This window comes from Hippoglossus hippoglossus, chromosome 10 (genome assembly GCF_009819705.1).
Source record: "Hippoglossus hippoglossus isolate fHipHip1 chromosome 10, fHipHip1.pri, whole genome shotgun sequence".
NCBI classification, from domain to species: domain Eukaryota; kingdom Metazoa; phylum Chordata; class Actinopteri; order Pleuronectiformes; family Pleuronectidae; genus Hippoglossus; species Hippoglossus hippoglossus.
This window is the reverse complement of record NC_047160.1, coordinates 6,900,463-6,921,904: the sequence shown is the minus strand read 5'-3', so window position 1 is coordinate 6,921,904 and position 21,442 is coordinate 6,900,463. Positions and strand designations below refer to the sequence as shown.

General features: G+C 40.6%; 1 protein-coding gene across 5 annotated transcripts in view; it reads right to left on the bottom strand.

The window, feature by feature from the left end:
- Positions 1–21,442, bottom strand: part of zgc:66433 (uncharacterized protein LOC321250 homolog) — a 49,001-nt gene that overhangs the window by 6,907 nt on the left and 20,652 nt on the right. For 2 of the 5 annotated variants that reach the window (XM_034598946.1, XM_034598943.1), the window contains exons 2-11: positions 20,933–20,982; positions 15,736–15,818; positions 11,005–11,179; positions 9,714–9,840; positions 7,070–7,210; positions 6,891–6,950; positions 2,528–2,683; positions 1,599–1,698; positions 880–1,168; positions 245–779 (exon numbers count right to left, since the gene is read on the bottom strand). In XM_034598946.1, the coding sequence (XP_034454837.1) occupies positions 245–779; positions 880–1,168; positions 1,599–1,698; positions 2,528–2,683; positions 6,891–6,950; positions 7,070–7,210; positions 9,714–9,840; positions 11,005–11,179; positions 15,736–15,818; positions 20,933–20,982 (1,716 nt within the window). The remainder of the gene's footprint in view (positions 1–244; positions 780–879; positions 1,169–1,598; positions 1,699–2,527; positions 2,684–6,890; positions 6,951–7,069; positions 7,211–9,713; positions 9,841–11,004; positions 11,180–15,735; positions 15,819–20,932; positions 20,983–21,442) is intronic. The other 3 variants (XM_034598944.1, XM_034598947.1, XM_034598945.1) reach the window with 2 other exon arrangements.

The window sequence follows — 21,442 nt, the reverse complement described above, 5'->3', positions numbered from 1 at the left end:
CACGATTCTTTCTTTTATGATATCACTCTAAAACTGTAGTAATATTTAGTAATTTTTTTTTAACAGCGGAACTGAAAACCTATGTAACAGTGTTAAGTATTAAAAGCAGTATGAGTTATCGGATACGGATGAATCATTGATCTCGCATGAGGCTGATTGAGCTCTATTCAAAATAATTGCAAGAGCTTACAAACACGGATAGTTACATGAATCCAAATAATACAAGTTAATCAAAAATACATACACTATGTGGAATGAATAGTTCCACAACCAGTTCTTCTTCTTCCTCTTCTGCTGCTGCTGCTTCTTCTTCTTCATCACTTTCTGCCTCTTCCTCAACAGGAGCAACTTCTTCTTCAATGGAGAGAACAGAAACCTCTTCCTTTTTCTCGGTGGGGTGACCCAACATTAGAGAGGGAGCAGCCTGATAACCGACAGGCTCATCCTCTTCTGCCTCCTCTTCCTCTACCTTCTCCCCATCTTCCATCTCTACAACTTCTTTTTCCTTTTCATTTGTCTCCTCTTTCATCTTCATGACGTCGTCTTCTGTATCTAACCTCAGCGAGCAGGACGTGAGGGGAGTTTTCAAGGAGCTCAGTACCTCCTGTAGGAACGAGCTCTCCTCCTCTTCCTCCTCCTCCTCATCGTTTTCCTGAACTTCATCTTCATCTGCTCTCAGTGCCAACTCACTTTCAACCCTGCTCTTCTCTGCTCCGTAGGCAATACCCGGAGGGTCCAGTAAATACTCTCTTGGGCCAGCAGGGGGCTCTGGTGTGGCTCTAGAAGCAGAAGGCAAGAGTTCAGATTAACCCGAGAAGAAAACAAAAACAATTTAGAGTGTGAGGAGGAGAAAACATGGAGGAAATCACATCTAATCACCTGGGACTGTGCAGAGAGGAGTCTCTGGAGCTGGGCTCTGAGGAGGGCGGGGGCTGGGCGTCGGGGGCTTCCTCCTCTGACAGACTTGGCTCATGAGGAGAGGAAATGTCCGGGCTGTGAGAAACATCCTGTTCTGCCTCCGACTCATCCTCCCTCTCCTCCTTATATCTTAACAGGGATTGTCTGGAATGCTGTGATCGTTCTTTCTCCTCCTCCATGTCTTCTTCTCCTTCTTCTTCTTCCTCCTCCTCCCTCTCCACTTTTGGTTTCAGCTCATCAAAACTTACAGCTGGATTACAGATGGAAACAAAGGTCTCAGAACAATTTGATATCACACAGTGGCAGCAGGTATATGGCAGTCGGTAGCTACCAATATGAAAATAAAATAAATAATTTCAGATGAATTTAGCAATTATAATTTATAAATTCAAGTTTAGGTTTAAAACATTCAGCTAAATGGATGAAAAGTGAATTTAACATTGGACTTCACTGTTATTATGGAAGTATGCAGGAGAAAATAATTCACTTTTTAATATTATTGATAAAATTGGCAGTAACTGTGTACTTTCTAATCTGACAAAAAGGTTGTAAAAATTAAAATGTTCATACATGCACAACAAAAGCAGATGTAATTTCCCTTGAATGAAATGATTTCATTGTAATGTTGGTAATCAGAGACCACCACACATTGTACTTTAAGCACATAAAATCCTCCTGACCTTCTGACATCTGTTCTTCTTGCTCCTCCGCAGCATCTGTTACAGATGTGTTCAGCATCTCATCCACCACAGAGTCTCCCTCCATTTTCCCCTCCAGCTTCTGCATAGTCACAATACATTAGAAATGACAATTACCTCTCAGATGGCAATCAAGTTATTGATCAAGTTAAACCCGAACCCTTTAACCCGAAGACGCAAACCCACTAAACCCTACCTTACCCTGATTGGCCAAAAGGTCATAAACACATAATTTTATTAATAGTATGTAGCAACTAGCATCCATACCTCACCATATGGAGGCGGGTGGATACACCTCAGACTGGAGATGCACGTGTGAAAATTTGAACCTCATTCTCTAGATGTATAAATGTGTAAAAACCTTGACATTTGATAAAGAGTGTTATGAATTCTGTGGAAATACAGAAACTGCGACAACAGGAAACATTAGTGACAATGTCTTTAACAGCAACAGAGCAAAACACGAGTGTGGGAAAAGAGCATTTGTAAAGATTAGAGAATGATTCCCTTTTTACATAACCTGGTTTTTCTGTGTTTAGATTTGTCCTTCGTTTCTATTGGGAATAAAAAGTTTGCACTCAAGATGAAAATTTCTGCGATGTGGTAACATGTCCAAGAAAAACATCAGGGGCAAGAGAAGGACAGAACACACAAGTGCTGTGTTTAAAGTCAAACAGGTTGGACGTGTTTGCTTTGTTCCAACTTGTTCCATCGTCTGACAGTGTTTCTTACATTGCTGTGAGGTCAACATATTCCCAGATCCCTGCATTTATTATAAGTCACACATGTTTATAATAACCGATTGAAACAATGGCCCAAACTATTCAAATAAAACCCAGGTTGTAGGAGAGTAAAATGGTCCTTTAGAGGATATTTATTGGGTGTGTGTGCTCGTGTTAGTGTAGTCTTACACTGGCAGCTTTCCTCTTGTTGCAGGCTTTGAGTCTCAGGCCTCGCTTGTGTTTGGCAGCAGAGTTGTCCAGACAGCCGAAGGGACTGGCCGGCTGACTGAAGTCTCCTGGAACCACCAGGGGGCTCATCGCCCTGCTGGAGGCTGCACAGGGCAGCTGGGGACACAGACACAAACACAGACAGAGGGTTTCAGAAAAAAAGTTCCACAAATAACTTGTTGACAGAGTAAATACTCCTTAGGCATTGTATCCAACAGGTAAATTAAATCCCTGCTACAGCTCCTCAAGCACTCAAATATGTGTCATCATCTCGAGACACCTCTGGCTGTGTCTCCAGTGAGAAAGACTGTGATTTGTCCACCCATGTCCAGGGGAAATGATATCCACATGTCACTGTATCCTCAAAGTATCCTCAAAGTCTGTCTCTCATTGTGTCCCTGTGGAGCAGCTCTAGGCACAGCTGGTCACATTACACATTTGAGTTATTGATCTTTGTCGGGTTTTACAGCCTCTAGCCTTTAAACGTTAAGGCTGGAGAGGAAAAGAGCGTGTTCAGACTGAGAGTGCGTTAGAAACTGAAATGATGAAGGCAGTAGATAAAGAATCCAGAGGAAATGAAGCAAGAGCAGCAAAGAGAGTGAGAGTGAGAGAGTGAGAGACAAGGAGTCCAGCTGTATAAATATTAGCTGTCCTTATCTGCAGGAACAACACCAACTCTGTCATTGCTGCAGAGGTTTCCCCTCTGTCTACTCTCAAAAATTCCCATTCTGACTCATTTCAACCTCTTCTCCTCCAAATTATTCCCACACACACTTGGGCGACCTAAAGGACTGCAATGACAGTTTCGGGAAACTAAATTCTGGATTTTGGAACAGTTTCTACCAAAAAGATCCCAAAACTATCCACAGTGAGGTCTGTTAATTATCAAGGACCGTGGAAATGGAAAGATACACTGTAGATTTTTTCTAAAAACCTGTTTGTTGAAGTAAATCTCTTTGCTCTTATCAGTTCCATTGTATTGTGTTTGTGGCAGATGATAGACATCTGCATACTTGGCAAATAAAACCGAAACTATCTGCATGACTAGATACCAAAAGAGGTCTGTTGGGAAGTCTTAGTCACACCTGGACTGAGAACATGCATCATTCAGAGGAGAATGAACGCTGTTCTTCTTTATTGTGTGTGTGTGTGTGAGAGAGTGTGAGAGTGTGAGAGTGTGTGTGTGTTTGAGAGAGAGAAGCTGAGGCAGATTTTGAATGTTATAACTACAAGCAGACATGCTGACTGCCAGAGAAACCAGTGGAATGCACTCTGAACGTGCGGCCGGACACGCACACACACACACACACACACACACGTTTGTCGTTCTATTTTAGTGAGGACACTCATTGGCATAATGCATTCCCTAGCCCCTTACCCTAACCAACCAAACTAAATGCCTAACCCTAACCTAACCTAGTCTTAACCCCCAAACAGTCCATTAAAGGGGGTTCGCAAGGTGAGGTCCTCTCTCCGTAGGTTGTAGGCTCAAACTGGTCCTCACAAAGATAGCTGTACAAGAGCGCGCGCGCACACACACACACACACACACACACACACACACACACACACACACACACACACACACACACACACACACACACACACACACACACACACACACACACACACACACACACACACACACACACACACACACACACACACACACACACTGAGGTCCCTATTGAAGCATCACACACTAAGCGCATGACAGTTATTTACTCTGCTGCAGACACAGTATTCATTTGTGTTAGTGTGAAATTCCTGAATGAACCCGAGCTGAACTAGAAAGTTAAATTGTCCGGATTCAAGTTTCAGACCCATGAGAAGAAATGCATTGAGGTTGTGTTTGAAAGATACTTCACCACCTTTAGTCACACACATTGATTTCGGCTCAATCTGCTACATGCAGTTATTGGCCACTTGGGGGCAGTAGAAACAAGCCATATTCTCATCACTGACATATTGATTTATAGAGTTGATAAGTGTTAGCATAGAGTTGGAGGGATTAAGTGATTAGGATTAATTCAGGGTTTAGTTTCTATTCACTTGATAAATGTTAAGTCTAAATGTTCACTCTCCTTTTAGCTCTGTTTTGTTTTCCGCCAAGTCACAAAAAGAACTGAATACTGAACGACAGCATATGTTGAAAAATGACAAAGGCTGCACTCTTTCTGTTTGCAATAAATATAAAGACAGGCGGATCCAAACCCAAATATCCCAGCTGAGTTATGGCAGATATGAACAAACTGAATTGGAATGAAAACAACTCTATTTTTGGAATAAAAAAAAAAAGAAAGTCTCCATAAAGTCTGACTTCAGTTCCCACTGAATGAAAATGCTCCAGAAAGTGCTGCTGCGACTACATTTCACAAGTCACTGCCGTGTCTGGAATGCACTTTAAAAGGGGATATTTTCAGGTTTCTGCGTGTCTTTGTTGCTGGCTATTTGTGGTTCTTGACTGGCAGAAACTCTCCTGAAATTGTTCAAACTGCTCTATCATTAAATGCTCATTTGTCATACTTTGCTGCCTGTGCTTTTAGGACACATTGTCACCAGTGAGGCTGAATGGATAGTTGAGGTTTTTAGGATATTTGTCCTGTCATGAACTGGCACTAATCTCTGTCCATTAATAAAGTGAATTGCTTTAACTGACTGTGTTGTCATGGAGCATATGGGACACTTTAGGTCACATGGGGTGAATCACAAACGCTCATTCAGTAGGTCAGGAGACTGATAAAGCAGGTATGAGAAAGAGTAAGTGAGGATGGGGGATTGAGAGAGTGATAGAAGTGAGGGTGTAGAGAAAGAGATAAAGAGAGATAGAGAGAAACAGGGGCTTTAGTGTGTCAGTGAATGGAGTCGAGCATGAATCCATGAGATGTTTTCACCATCGTAGTCACCTGAGGAGAAATGACAATCACAAAAAGCTCCCCATTCATGGAGCCTGCAGGTTCCTCCTGGTCTTTATAAGTCACATATAATAAGAGATGATTGGAATAGTTGTTTAGCTGCTGATGAGAATAAACAAAGAGCCTAGCATGGGATGGGTTTCCTCCAGTACTAGAGTTTGTTTTAAATGTGTCAGTTGGAGCACATATCAAATATGTTGAGGCAGTAATTTATTTAATACAATGCTGGATTTTCTGTCATGGGCTACTTTTGTACCCAACGTCCTCCTGGACTTATGACAAAACCATGTCAAAGTATAAAATGTTTACACATAACTGGATCCAAGATTTCCAACCCTGACAGAAGGAGGCTCAGCCAGATGAGTCTACATGGAGATGAATCTTCAAAGCTGCAATAATACATTTTCTTCGATATCATAAATGAATCTAAAATGACATTTTATCAAATCGTACTGATGGGTCGCAAAATAGTTGATAGGCAACAAAAGACTTTGAACCAACTCTTCACTGCCATTTGAATGCTAACCTGTTAGCCCAATGTTATCTGAGTTGTTTTGGGTCTAACGGTTAATATTTTTTCCAGAAACAGACATTTTCTGTACAAGGAAATTTACGCTTTTTACGCTGTAACTTTGTCAAACTACATGGCAGATTCAGTGAGTGTATTATTTTCCGGTATTAATAATTTATTAAGAATACAATTTTTGCATGCAGCTTGATATGCTACAGCTGCCAGGAGGAATATAGAGATTGTCTTCTTCAGTGTTGCTCTGTTGAATGTAAAATCTGTCATATGCTGCCATATCCACCAGTATTGAATGTGGGTAAGTGTTTTTGATACTTGGGCTTTTACTTTCAGTTTTGTCATAAACCACTTGTTGAACACCCGGCACATGTTATCACTCATTCACAGAGCACGCAGTTCATTGGTAACTAATTGATTGGGAGACATTTCTAAAGCTAAACTCAGTCTCTGGGGCTCTGACTCTGAACCAACACATTGATAAGACTAAATGAATCTGCATGGCAGCGAGCAGCTCGGTGTGTAAGGCCGGTCAACCTACTTCCCAGGAATTGGGGGTTGGAAGTGGATTTCCCTCGAAATAAACTAGTTGGAACTTAAAATGAAATGAATTTAGCAGTAAGGAGTAAGAAAGAAGCGAATGTAACAGACCTCTTTAGCCTACTGCTCATCTCTGCTCCAGGATAGCAGCTCAAGGTTACATTAGCCACAACTAGCACAACCCAAATCTCTGACTAAACTGTTGGCGGCCAAGTTGCATCACAGGTAATGGAGGGGCCAGGTTTTGACAAGGAAAAATAATGTATGGAATATAAAAAAGTATATTAATGGCTCTGTGGCTTGACTTTGATGACAGTGTGGAGCACTTTCTTAAATGTGTGTTTACCTGGTCGTCGTCACTATCTATTCCCTCCAGACTGATGGAACTGTTCCTCTGAGCCTGATTCTGAGACATGGAGATAGAGAGAAGATAGACATGGAGATAGAGTGAGTGTGGTAGCAGTGCGGTCTGCAGCATTCAGCTAGACTGGTAGATGTGGGATGACATTCAGTAATATGTGTTACCATGGCTGTGTGAAGAGTGGTGTATTCAGGTGGACTGCAGGGCAGACCATCATCCTCAGACATGGTTCCAGCATCCTCTGTCCGCTTCACGCACATCAGGGATGGAGGAGAGCCCAGTCTGATGGCCTGTTTCAACTGGAGCTGCAGGAAAAACAATTAGAAAACTTGATTTATCTAAGAATCCAAAATCTGGAAACATACACTTGTAGATAATACAGGAGAGAGTTACGATGTTTTCCAAGTTTCTTTTGTATGTAGGGGCCATTGACTGTATTTAAAGATGGACGACACATCTCCTCCACTTCCACCCACTGTCCAGAAATGAAGCCAAAATATCCTAGTAGTGATTGGGAGGTGGAACCGTTTGTCCAGCCGATGCAAGCGCTCCACCAATCATGAGTCCATCATGACGTCTCACCCCATTTTTCTCACCTAAACTGAAGCCAGCCACCAGGGGGGCTGATACGCTTTGGCTTCACTTTTTGGGAGGCAGTCATGTCATCCATCTTGATACATTTCAGAGATGAAAATAAGCAAAATCTGCAACCAGCCTTTTTAATGAGCTACGGCTATAAAAAAATAAAAACAGAGCAAATTTTGTGTTTGTTACAGCCCAGTCTAGGTTATATATGAATAACAGAGAACAACTTGTGAGGACTCATTAAGTTTTTATTTTATCCTGTGTATGTGTGAATGTGTGTGTGTAAATGGTCCGTATTTATATAAGTGCTTTTCTAGTCTTAATGACCACTCAAAATGCTTTAAAGTACAGTTTTACATTCACCCACTCACACACACATTCATACAGTGCATCTATGTGCAGCACTTTCTCTACGAGAAAGGGGTTTAATTTGATTTTCAGTATCTTGACACTTCAGTACTCGGAATGAGGAAGACCTGGGATTGAACCACCGACCTTGTGGTTAGAGGACGACCGCTGAGCTACCGCGTGTGTGTGTGTGTGTGCGTGCATGGTAGGTATCACAGAAACTCAAACTAACAGAGTTGTTATCTGTCTGTTAAGTGTTCGGCACTGTATCAGTCACTCAAGGTCTCACTGACTCAGGTGCAAAGCAAACACAGGACAAAACAGCTTTTCTTCATCTGGGTTGACCACTAACACACACACACCACACACACACACACACCACACAAACCACACAAACCACACACGCACACCTCCTTGATAAGAAATACACAGACCAGTACAGTTTAGTTAATGTACTTCAGTTGATACATTTAAATACAAACATTGGAGCTCAACTCAGATAAGGACACAGGAAAAGGTTATTTCACTGTTAGCACCATTAGCAGTTGCTTACAAGGAAATTACATTTATTTACGTAACCATGTTTGAATTATCCACAAAAGAACAGTATCTAACATTATCTTGTGAGTGACGAATACACACAATGTTATAAACTATTCACCTTGTAACATATTCATCTTTACATAATGTGTAGTTTGGCTCCGAACAACTTAATGGTCAGTTTGCAACTCATTAGCTTAGCTTGGGCAATAAATAGTATATCCAAAATAAGTATTTGTACAATAGACTGTATATAAAGAAATTCATATTCGACTCGAAACATGGTCATTTACACCGTGTTTTAAGCCTAAAAGTCCACCGGAGGTGGCTAAGCTAGCGATCTTATCTACATGATGGTGTGTATGAGGGTCCCTGAATGCACCTCGTAGGACGATATCAGCGGACTTTTAGGCTAAAAACACGGTGTAAATGACCTTGTTTCGAGTCTAATATGAATGAGGGTCTTGCGGACACTGGGTGACACCACATGAGCACTATGGAGGCATGTTGTGGTTTTTCTGTTTTTTTATTACGTCTAAAGAAGAGGTCACTATTGACTTCAATTGTATCGGATTCGGCTGCTACAAAGTTTACTTCTGAGACTCCAGAAGTGTTTTGTGGACTCAAAAACTTCACCCACCCCTCCATCCTTAAAGGGATAGTTTTAGTGAACTATCCCTTTAAGATGTTTAATTTTCACTCCCCTGTAGGAAGCTTAGTGGAGCAGTGTAACTGGAGGTCAGTAAATCCAGCTTGGACTCATGTCTTCCCATTTTAGACCATAGTTGTGACATTTATTGTGTCCGTCTGCTGTTCTTATCTTCATCCAGTCCTTTCATTAAGCTTTGACAGACCCTTCAGTTGTACCCTCTCTTTGTAGCACACATCTGCACAGCCTGTCTCAACTGACACGTTTACCACATCATAAGGCTTTACATGTGTATTTACATTGAAGTTCTGACTGTGTGAGTGTATTTCATGCTACATTCACATCCCTGAGGGGGAATTACACTAAGTAAATATAATAAAGAGGAGGCCAGCTGGTACCACTGTCTTTCTGTCAACTCCTTTTATTGATTTATACTGTTCATGACAGCAGAGAGCAGCCTGGGTCACAAGACGTTCTCACGTCCAAACTCACAGACTGCGATTCTTTATTTGTTTATTATTCCTTATTAACCCCTGCACTCAAATCCTCTTTTCTCCTTCCTGCCTCCGTAGGCAGGTCGGGGTCACTACGGCATCCTTGACATCGCAGGGATTTACGATCTCTCTCAAGCCAGATACTCATTTATTTAGAACATTATTTCCAACTAAAACAAGGCATGTTTTTACCTGTAGTGATTTCACTTTCCCGTGAACGCTGTCCTGAGATGCCCCCAGAGCCTCGTTGGCCTCCAATGAGTCAGAAACAAAGACAGAGTCGTGGGACAAGGCCTTGTTACCCAGGCTGATCTTTGACCTTTGGAGAGCAGGAAGAGGAAGACATAAACAAAGCACAGAGGAGAGATTTCCCAGCTTCTTAAACAAAATAAACAAAATAAAAGAGAGGTGCGTGTTGGGATGGGTCACTGGTTTGGAATAAATCACATAAACTAACAATGATGTGGGTTTAGAATTTGTGTCATTTACCAACAAAGACATTTCAATTACAGTGAGATGTTTCCTTTGATTTCTGGTTGGTTTTCTAAAACAGAACAGCTTCAACAAATGTGGAGTGGATAAGTCCTGAGTAAGGAAAAGTCAGTAAAGCTGTGGCAGGAAGTGGCACAGCTTAAAAAGAACTGAGGAAATCAGGAGTGAGCACAGGAAGAGACACTCTACTACTTGTTACGAAAACAGGAAGCCATGAGCCTCCACTGAGGTGAGTTTGTCAGAACGGGATAAGGATGTTAAAACATCATCTTCCATTTTTAAATTACCTCTGACCTTTTTAACTCAAGCGGAGATATTTATCTAAATGGAGGGAGGAACTCTTCAGCTCATCTGAGGCTACATCCATACCAATACCTTTTTCAAAGCGATCTCTGTCCACACAAATGTTTTGGCTCCGTATTAGTTTTAATCCTCGTCCATCCCAACACGCCTGAAAACACGTAGCCTATCACGTGACCTCTCACATACACAGGGCATGCGTGTACCAGTGTAAACAAGAAGGCATTCGATCCTGTGTACACTGAAATTGATCGAATAAAAGCTAATCTTAAGACAACAGGGTCAGCAATGCTTGTTATTGATTATCCATCTTGTTTTCTAAACTGCTAGCTGAGGCTAATTCCGGTTGTTTTCTTCTGGAAGGTTGAGTGATAGGAGCCAGACAAATCACCAAAGGTTACATCAACACCAAAAAGACCCAATCGGCAAGAGGTTGTGAGCGTCTGTGCCACTGTTTCCAAACATCTTAACTTCTGCCCGTCTATTCTGAAATGTTGTCGCGTTTTAGCAGCTCTAAAACAGTGGTGAGGTCGTGTGAGATACACGATGTATAACAACATATCTATTCCTATTCAAAAAGAAGTACTTGAAGCAGTCATTGTACATTCATAAATATTAGACCTTTGAATAAGAGCGCCATGGTTTTCCCGTGCGTATTTCTATATGCATGTCTGTGTGGGTCCAATCTTACCCAGAGCCCTTATCCTTCTCTGCTCGGGTGAGAGCGTTGTTCTCTGATGTTTTGCTGACATTATCGCTCGATTGGCTGGCTTTAAGGCCCGCCTCTGCTCCAGCCGCTGATGGCTCCTTTCTCTTCTTCCTGGCAAAGAATTTTTTGAACGTCTGGAACTTGGACTTTTTCTTTCCTAAGAAGACAGAGGCAGAGAGAAAGAAAATGTAGGACACCGGTTAAACCGTCATCGCAGTTACATTCTCCTGAAAGCACTACAGGGAATCATTACAACTGCACACTCACATGTTAATGAGGATTACACACAGCATCTTTACACACTGCCCTCCTATGTCCTGAGTAATTAATCCTGTGTTCAGGTAGGCACCTCAGGAGAAACCACACACAGAAAGATGTGTGTTTACAAATATAAAAACAGATGCACACACACACACATACACACCCACACACACAGTGGGGGCATGTCCATTAACGCCGCAGTGGAAAACTCAACAACTCTTTTAAAACTCCTTTAACAGCTACAAACTGCTTTCATTGCTTTCAGAGGTATTCATCCAGAGCCTGAAATTCCCACTTGTCCTCTCCATGTCCCTCACATCGACAGGGCTGTCTCCATGTTTTTGATTCAAATCAAACAGTGAACACACAGAAAAATGCATTGTTTGGGGCTTAAGTCTGTTTTTTAACTATTGTCAAAAAAACGTACAAGACATTAGCTACTAGTAGCATTATTCTAGTGCAACTGTTGCATTGTGGGTAATGTAGGCACCAGGTTTGGACCGGGAGAAGGAATGTGCACTTTATAATGGATGATTTGTCTGGTTCCTTGGCATCAACTTTTGGTCCTTTTTCCATCATCCAATGTGCAGATCTAAATCTCTGTAATCAGGCAACTTCCTATCAGTGATTATAGTTTTGTTACATTCTACGACCTCTGAACTGACCAGGGACTGCAAATGAACACTTCAATACAGACAACAGTCATTCATTGCAGCAGCTGTGGCTAAGGATGTAGAGCGGGTTGTCCACTAATGAGAAGGTCGGTGGTTCCATCCCTGGCTTCTCCATTCTGTGTGCCAAATTGCCCCAACACCTGTGTCGGCAGTGTGTGAGTGGTGTATGGTAGATAAAGTGCTGCACATAGATGCAGTGTATGAATGTGTGTGTACAGTAAATAAGTGAATGGCAAAACTGAACTGTGAAGCAGTCTGAGTGGTTGTCAAGATTAGAAAACTATATATAAATACATTTACCAGCATTTACAATGGAAAAATGATTGAATATACTAACAGTGTACAGACATATTAACCACCAAAGACAACATAGAGGGAAACAAAAGGAATCTGTAAACAGAAGGGAAGAACAAAAACACAACTGTGATCCAACTATTTTGAGAATTCACACCCCTGGGCTACAGAATAGTTTCAGAAGAGCTTTTAAAAAAGAGACACATTCTTTTTATACCTACTGGCTGTGTCATGTCTGTCCTTCTCCCAGTGGGGAATCCTTGAGCATTCCTTTCTCTACATACAGTATATACTTTCTGCTTGGAGCTAAATCACAGTTAAAAACATGTCTGGAATCTAAACCTGGTACTGGGACCAAGGTACTTCAGATTTTCTCAAGAAGACATCACAAAATAATGATTATTTATTACCCCTGCCAAGGAGGTCATGTTTTCGTCCTTGTCTGTTTGTTTGTCGGTTGGTTGGTTGGTTGGTTTGTTGTTGTCAGCGGGATTAAGCAAAAACGATTGGACAGATTACTACGAAACTTGCCGTAAGGATGTGGTTTGGGTCAGGGCTCTGCAATTTTGGTGCAGATCCAGGAATTTTAATAACTTTCTTTAACATTGCAAGATAGAACGGTGGGTTGTTTTTTATATAAATATAATTTTTGTACTGATTTCTAATTAATTTCTAATAAATAATGGACCTAGATGAAAATAATCTGGCATATTTAGGGGACTGATATCTATGAGTGTGGGAAATCTGGTGCAGGTTGATTGAATTTAAGGGGACTGTTGGGCCTTGGCGGAGGAAGCTCTAGCATTCTTTTTACAATGCATTTTATATAGGCCTATTATATTATTATATTAGTCACAAGCTGTCTTTTCTGTATGGATGGACAAATTTAGCTCATAAACTATTTTTGATGAGTTGCCACATTTTGAAAAGACATTTTAAATCCAGTTTTTATGAAAGAATGTTGGCTGCAAATTCCTCTCTTTTTTGTCTAATGGCACACAGTGAACGGCTCTATTTACTTGAGCAGCATCCAACATGCTTTAGATGACGCTTCAGAGGCCTCTCTGCACTGCCAAGACGAGAAAATCAGGGGGAAACACCAGCAGTCAGTGCCATTTATTGTACTATTTTAGGCACAATACACTATTTAGCTAAAGGTCTGCCCTCATAGAGAGTTTGAAAAGGCCACTGCTTCAATGGAAGGTCAGTGTAGCACGGTGATTGTAGGGCTTGGATCCTGTAATTCCCCAATAAATATTCTTTCAATCACAAATGTGGGCAAACGCACACATGCTCAACAATAGTATTATGGGGATTTTAAAGCAGTCTAAGGTCAGTATTAGGGGGAGTGTACACAATGAGAACATGGTGACCTTTGACTGGAAAACAATGTGGACAGAAGGAGAAAAAAAGGGAAGGGGATTAAAACAGGTCTTCATTACAGAGAAGTTAGCACATGGTCACCTTTGTATTTGGCAAGTTCACAAAGTCCCAAAAAGTGACACATTTAAAGCTCTATTTACTGCAAGAGGGAAGCAGGAAATAGGAAAGGTAGATGAGAAGCAGAGGATGAAGAGGAAGTAGAGGTCTGCAGTATGTTCTCATGCAAATGGAGAACAGGATAATGTTACTTATAACATGAGATATTTCTGTGTCCATGTCCCCTCCAGTAGTTTGAATTAGTAAAGGGTTTGAGGGATGTTTGAATACAAATGAAGTATGACTGTTTCTTTGTGTTGTCAGTCATTGATTCAAACTTAGTAACAGAGGTCTGATGAAGCAACGAGCAAAGTGAAACTGTTAAAGTGAAGGTTGATATTGTTACTCGTTATAGCATATAATACATAGTAATCAAGCTGTTTCAAAACAGTTCTTGTATATGTGGGAACAGCATCTAAACCTGAAGCCGACGGGTAAATGTTTCCCAGCAGCTGACTGAACATCTGTAGTGCCTGAACATGTTTCTCCTCCTTTAACCTGTCACACTGTGAGCCAGCTACCATCAGTGATACAGGCTGTTTGTCTCTTCAAAAAATTCACACTTGGAGAGCTCCTAACCTGATGTTAACTTCGTATTACACTGGTATTAACGTCCGTCCTGAGTGATGTGATCACAAGAGGTCAGTGCAAAGTCTATATGTCCTAAATGAGATCTGATCACTCAGACCACATTTGGAGTTGGTCTGGGACACATGTGGCCACTTTCTTTATCTGCTGTGTGAACAGAAATGTATCCTGGGCCACATATGAAGAACTCCTCACCTGACGTCTCTGACCTGCTACAGTTACGCAGTTAATTTAATTGTTTTGCTCAGTACCCACCAAATGAGTTATATTTTTTCAAATGGATAAACTCTTTACGTATTATAATACCAAGTAATACCATAACAGGTGAAATTAACCCTGTCCACTTTAAATAACAAGGGAGTACAGCTAGCATTAGCTTAGCTTTATTTTTATAATGGGTGGCTAGTGTGCGTGAATTTGCACTAATCTAGTTACAGTACCAACCAATTCATTTTGGTCTTAAAGTCTATAAAGTCTACAATTAGAAATTAAAAATATATCAATTAAATCTTAATTAATCAATAAAAATGTACATCCCATAAAAAAACAATATATGTGGTTTTAATTTCTTTCTCCTGGTAATTGTAAAAACAGCACCAATTATGTACAGTATATATGGTAATTTATTTTTGAATAAATAATATCTTCAGAGTTTTGATTATTTATGATGTCATAAAGAAAAGGAAAATGCTTCCAGAATTGAAGATCTTAGGTATGACAATAAAATTGATAAATGTGAGAAGGCCCAAACTTGTATCTTTACTTTTGAGAGACAAACTCAAACTGCTGATCCAATTAAAACACAGCACATCGTACCAGGCACCAATCAGAGATGAGCCATTCGTCTGGCAGCATCACATGACTGAATGGAGGAGTCACACCTGATGTTTAACTCTAACATTTAAGTCTAATAGAAGTGACTCATCAAACTTAGACCACACATAACAGATTTCCACTAACATGTCTGAATCAGAGGTGGTCAAATTTATGACAGAAGCTTAGCCACTTTCACAGTGTGTGTGTGTGTGTGCGTGCGTGCGTGCGTGCGTGCGTGTCTTTATAAGTTGGAGATGATGATGATAACTTTCTCTGTGTCTTGATTTCCTGCCAGCAGCAGTAAGAAGATCTGGATTGATTAACCTCACTCTCTACTGTGATTGTGTGTGTGTAGATAAACTTTCATGTACTTGCATCCACCCTGATCTGACACTAACATGCTTTGCTATGTTTATCCTTAACAGTATCTGGGACTCCTGACAAAATACAAACGTGGCACCTGCAGAATTGACTCTATATTAAGTTAGTGTTCGTAGCTGCGGTCACAGCTGCCACAGCCTTAAAGAATATGGGAAAAAAACTAAAGCCAATTGAAGTGTGTTTTAAGTGAGTACAACTGAATATGTGATCAAACTGTTACCTGAGCACTCCTCCTGGACCTCGGCAGGCTCCTGATTGGCCATCACATCTGGAGGTCCTGATGCCATGGCAGCACTGTCACTGCTGCGGAGGAGACAGAGAGAGAAGCCAGAGGTCAGCATTACTGTTCCTTAGAATTTCTTCTGTCATACTAATACTCATGCGAATACTAATATGTAGTTGACACAGGATTCATTGGATTGATTTATATAGTTTGCACATAAAAGCAGTGTATGAATAAATCCCCACATAAAAGCTGAGGTGAAGCAGGCTGATCAGACAGTTTTTCTACAATAACACAGATCATTGTTTGTAATACACCTTAAATCCTTAGAGTTTTCTTTTCGATCCCTTTTGGACAACAGACCTAATCGTGCAGTCACAACACGCTTCCACTGGGACTTGATGAATGAATCATGGTGAACACTGAGTCATCAGCAGCCCAATGGGCTCAGACTGTCTATTTTGTGTCTCCTGTTGCTGTATTTATCTTAATCCTCCCCTATCTCCTTGTATCGCTCATACGGCAGCCTGACCACTTGCAATGTGATCAGGCTCGCTGGATTACAATGTGATTAAAGTCCCATTGGGAGTGTCGTGACTGTGGGTGAAAGTGGTTTGGCTTGAGTTGATGACAACATGTGAATTCACAAAGGACTCAACAGACAGCCTAAGTTCATTTGAAGGATTACATCGTCGCACTGGAGTGAGCAACCACCTTATAAAATAGTCTCCTGAATGCATTAACATCCATCTATTTCTTCATTCCTCAACAACTGAACATGTGCAGTCTATCTTATGTAAATTGTTGAGATGAACCTCTGATGTGTTATTTAAACTTCTCTCCCAATCCAAGCTGTTGCGTTACACTTCAGTCCGGACCAAGCCCAATCCGCAGCCCAATCCTTCACAACAATCCAAACAGTCTCAACAGAGGCATCTCAGCTATGTTTCCAGTCTTCTGCTCCGTGCTGCCATCCACGTCTGGCAGCTCAAACATTCACCTCAGCACCAGCAGATGCCCAGCAACCTCTAACACAAACTCAAACAGACATGAAGTGGTATTACCAACCAACCTCTTTGCCTCATTGCACAGCAGCATGGATACAGAAGTTTTTTTCCACTTAGAGCAGGACCTATTGATTTCACATTCAGGTATAGTAATGCTCTCACTCACAACCCTGTGCTCGCACTCAAACATGCCCTGCTTGCACTCACATTTCCTGCGCTCCAGCTTCAGGTCATCTCCTCACTGCTTCTGTGCGCACATGAAACCTCTGCTCTTGGATTTTTTTTTTCAAAATCCCCCGACCAATAGAATGTCAGGTGTAGTAATGACAAATGACTTGGTTATTTTTGCTTTTGGTACTATTCTTCATAAAATACAGGGGGGGGAATTGAAATAGGAACAGTGTTCCCATGACATAAAAAGATCCTTGATTTTGCTGCTCCATGTTATCCAGGGTCCACTCCAAGGGTGTCAAGCACACATACAGGAAGCTGGTGTAATATTAAAGCAGTGGAGGGCTGAAGTGCATGAACCTGGTTAAAGTAACTGTCCGTACGGGACTCTAGAAGAAGTAAAGCTAACACACCTACAACGAGGGTGGGACAATTTCATTTGTCAACACTACACCTGGCGTTCTATTAGTTGGGGAATTTTGACAAACTTGCACAAAAACAAAAAATTAGAGAGCAGATGTTTCACGAAACGGTGCAGAGAAGAGCTGAAGCTGGAGTGCAGTAAATATAAGTACAAACATGGTAATTTTAAGTGCGAGCGCAGGGTTTTGAGTGAAAGCATTACAAAATCTGTACGTGAAGTCAATAAGTCCTGCTCTCAAACTGAAGGACCACCCTCTTGAATAAAGAGAGGAAAAAAAAGACCCACATGCAGCGCATTAGATTCTGGCTGCTTCGTGAACCTTTGCTGCTTGAGGCAACAGTATCAGATCTCAGTATCACATAAGGATCAACATGATGAGAAATGTATAAGCATTGATCTGCAAACCCAGTTTCTTATGGGATTTTTAATCAGTCACTCCACTTGATTTAAGAGGACAGTTATTGAACCTCCTCCAGCAGACAGGAAGTTTGAGGTCATGTGAGAGTTCAGCCCCAGCATGATGAACCAGCTTCTCTCTCTCATACAGAGGGACCATTAATTCACCAAGTTTTCATGACTCCCTATTCTAGTCTCAAATCTAATTAGCTATGCACTGTATGCAGACGATTTCCTGCGCAGTTTGGCAGGAAGCCGACTCATTACTGATATTGTGGTTGGTAAATTGATATCCCAGAATAATTGTTGCTGTGTCACCATTAGTGTTAGTGCAGTCATATTCACAGATGTTATGGAGGTCATGAGAACAGGGTTTGGGGAGAGGAGAGAACGGAATGTTTTCTTAGGCCAAACTTAATAAAGGAACTTTTCATAACTATAAGCTTCAAGCCATTAAGCCTCCTGAACATATGATGTGATGGGCTACACGGCTATGTAGATGTGCAATATCACATAAGTGAACGGAGGTGAAAAGGACAATGAGACCAGCTAATCTAAAAAAGCTACAGATTCTTCACTGGTTTGGGTAACAATTACATTTCTAAGTACTTCCCATACTGTCAACTCTATATGTTAAGCCACCAATCACTTTTCCATAGATGTTTCTATGGTAACAGGGACACTTGCATCCATCCTCTTGGTCACAATAGATTTAGTTTTTTGGGTTTCACTAGAAGATTTGTTACACCTTAAATTGGATGTATAGCGGTACGATAGACCAAATGTTTTATGATACCAAGATAAACACTAATGAGCATTTTAAAGATAAATGATAGAGATAATACATAAGAGTAACGTGTTGCAGAAGTGTTACCAGGACTTAAAAAGGTCTAAATAATTGTAATTCAATTTTTATTTCTTTTGTCTGCAAGAGTCCATGACCTTTAAAAGTATTCTGGCATTAAAATAACAGTTTTATAGTAAATAACATTTATTTGGTTCTTGCTGAGATGTACGTTCAAAGATCGTTCTGTTTAAGATGAAGTTAGAGCCATAGGAGACGATTAGCTTAGCTTAGCATGGAAGTAGGAAGAAAAAGCTAGCCTAGTGCAATAATCTTGCTAACAATTAACAAATTATATAAAATGATAGATGACAAAAGTTTTACACAGAGTTTGTGCGATAGAAGTTAAAAGGTATATGTAGATTGTAAAGTTTAAACTTTTTGTTTGCGTACAGATAAAACAAAAGTTCATAACCAAGTTTAAGATGTGTTTGGTTAGCATATTTTCTTGGCCACACTTCAGCCAAGCTAACCTCCTGCTTCTCATACAAATATGAGTATTGTACAATTTCTCATTCAACTCTGCAAAATATCCTTTTTTTCCACTTCTAATCCAACAAAAGGAAATTTTCTAGGAGCAGAAAATTAAATAAAAACCTAAAATGACCAAGATCTAGTAATAATATTAAAACTAACTTAATTTTCATGTGTTACATAACTAATGACCGTGGTATCAGGTCAAACCAAACCACAAACATAGTTTGGATAACTGTGAGCCAACACAGACGAGAAGTCCTTAAAGCACTCTGTATAAAATCATAACAGCCATTGAGCTGGTTTATCAGAATAACCGTCTCCATGACAACTGAGCAAACTCCGCTTTTGAAGACCATGTGATATGGTTGATAGCTCCAGGAAAACTGGTAAGTTGAGCTTGAGTTAGGTCTGTTTTTGCAATACACTATAATACACTATATTATAATATGGTGGAGAAATCGTTGTTTCCTTTTGGAGCGTTTACAGGAACAGCCATGTTTTTTCACGTTTGTTGTTCGAGTGAACCGGCTCCTTCTCTCTATTAGGGAAGCGGCTGGAGAGCTTCTTGTCAACTGTGTTTACAGTGAGTCTGTATTATAGAAACAGATGGAACATTCCCGAGTTTGTTGACGTGCTGAAGGGCTTGCGTCAGTATTACCATTGCATAATCATTAGCTATTACCATCATCTACACCCTTGTTAGAGTCATGACCGTCATTAACGCCACCCTCTTCTCATTTATCATGAACTGAAACACAAACATACAAATAAATGAGATTTGTATCTTTTGTCACTTTTGTTTATTTCAGTTCATTGTCTGTAATATTTTGGCCATGAAAAGACACAGGCTGACGTTGTTGTTATGAGCTGATAACATTGGACTGATCCATTTCCTGTCTGATGCCACAGGAACACTCCAACCAAGAGTTCAACACACACACGCACACACACACAGGTTCAAGAGCCTTATTAACATCTCTAGGAAACAGATGCAGACACATGGACAGAAACAAACACAGATAAACAGACGCACACATGTTGTCTTTGATATGAGCTCAGAAAACGATGAAGTGAAGGAGAGAGAGGGGAAACAGCCTACAACACAACCACTGGACTATTGTGACGGGTGGGGAGACTGAACATACTATAATATACATACTGTTTACTAAAAGAAAAAAATAAAGTAACATTATAAAATGTACTTTTATTGTCTGTTGAGATATTTCAGGGTGAAGTGTAGAGTTATCCTAAATATCACAGCATTTCATTTATCACTGAAAATATAAGGACTGATACCCTAACTAGGGGTAGTTTAACATTTTAGGAACCATGGCTATTATCTTAAAATTTGAAGAAAAAAATTAAACACAGTAAACCAACTGAGAGCTGCAACCTACTTTTGGATTATGCAATGACATAGAGAGCATATGGTACAATACAATACAACAATTCCCATCTGGAAACGCTGTAGAGATATGTCTGCAATGCTGCGAGACTTTAGCAGTTAGCTTAGTTAGCAGGAAGAAAGCAAGTAAAAAAGCTTTAGCCGGGCTCTCTCCAAAATGTAGAAATATGCTAATAAACACAATTCTAAAGCTCTGTGTCGTAGTTAACATACGAACAAGTATCAATCCTCTCCATTTCTAATTCGGAACAAGATAGAAAATGAGAGTTTTTCCCAAAATGTTAAACTCTTCCTTCAGTTCAGTTAAGTTCAGTTTCAAATTTCATTTGATGGAGAGTGCGTCTCACTTTAAGGCAACACACAGATGAGATTCTACAACAAAGGGAGAAGTTCAAAGATTAATGTGTGTTTTACTATCCTGAGCAAGTGTCAGGTTCAAGATCAGAGGGTCAGGGGTCAACATGACTGACCTGCGCCCACTTCCATAGCCGGCTCCCCATGGTGACATCCTCCGCTTCATCTATGAGAAGGATGGAGGGATGACAGGGAAAGGTGAGGAATGGAGGAGAGGTGGATTTGTAAAGACAGCAAGAGAGGAGGGCAAGAGAATTATAAAGAAATATTGAGGATGAGTGGGGGACACATCAATAAAGTGCAAGGAGAAGTGAGAGAGAAGACAGTGAGAAAACAGAGGACAGGGACAAACACAAGACAGAAGGAGGGAGGAGGTCAGAGCGAGGGGTTGTGGGAAAGAGCAGCATGAAAAGAAAGAAGACTCAGTTAGATAAACAGACGAATATTAGCAGGAGGAGGGAGAAGAAAGGCAAAACAGACTCAGAGTAAACACAGAGGCCTTCCACTGTAGAGCTGAGGGTTTCAACCAAAGCACGTAGAAAGATTGTTTACCCATTTACACACGTTACTGTAAATAAGCAAATAGATGGAATGAAAGAAGTCTGTGAATTAGAGAAGAAAACAAA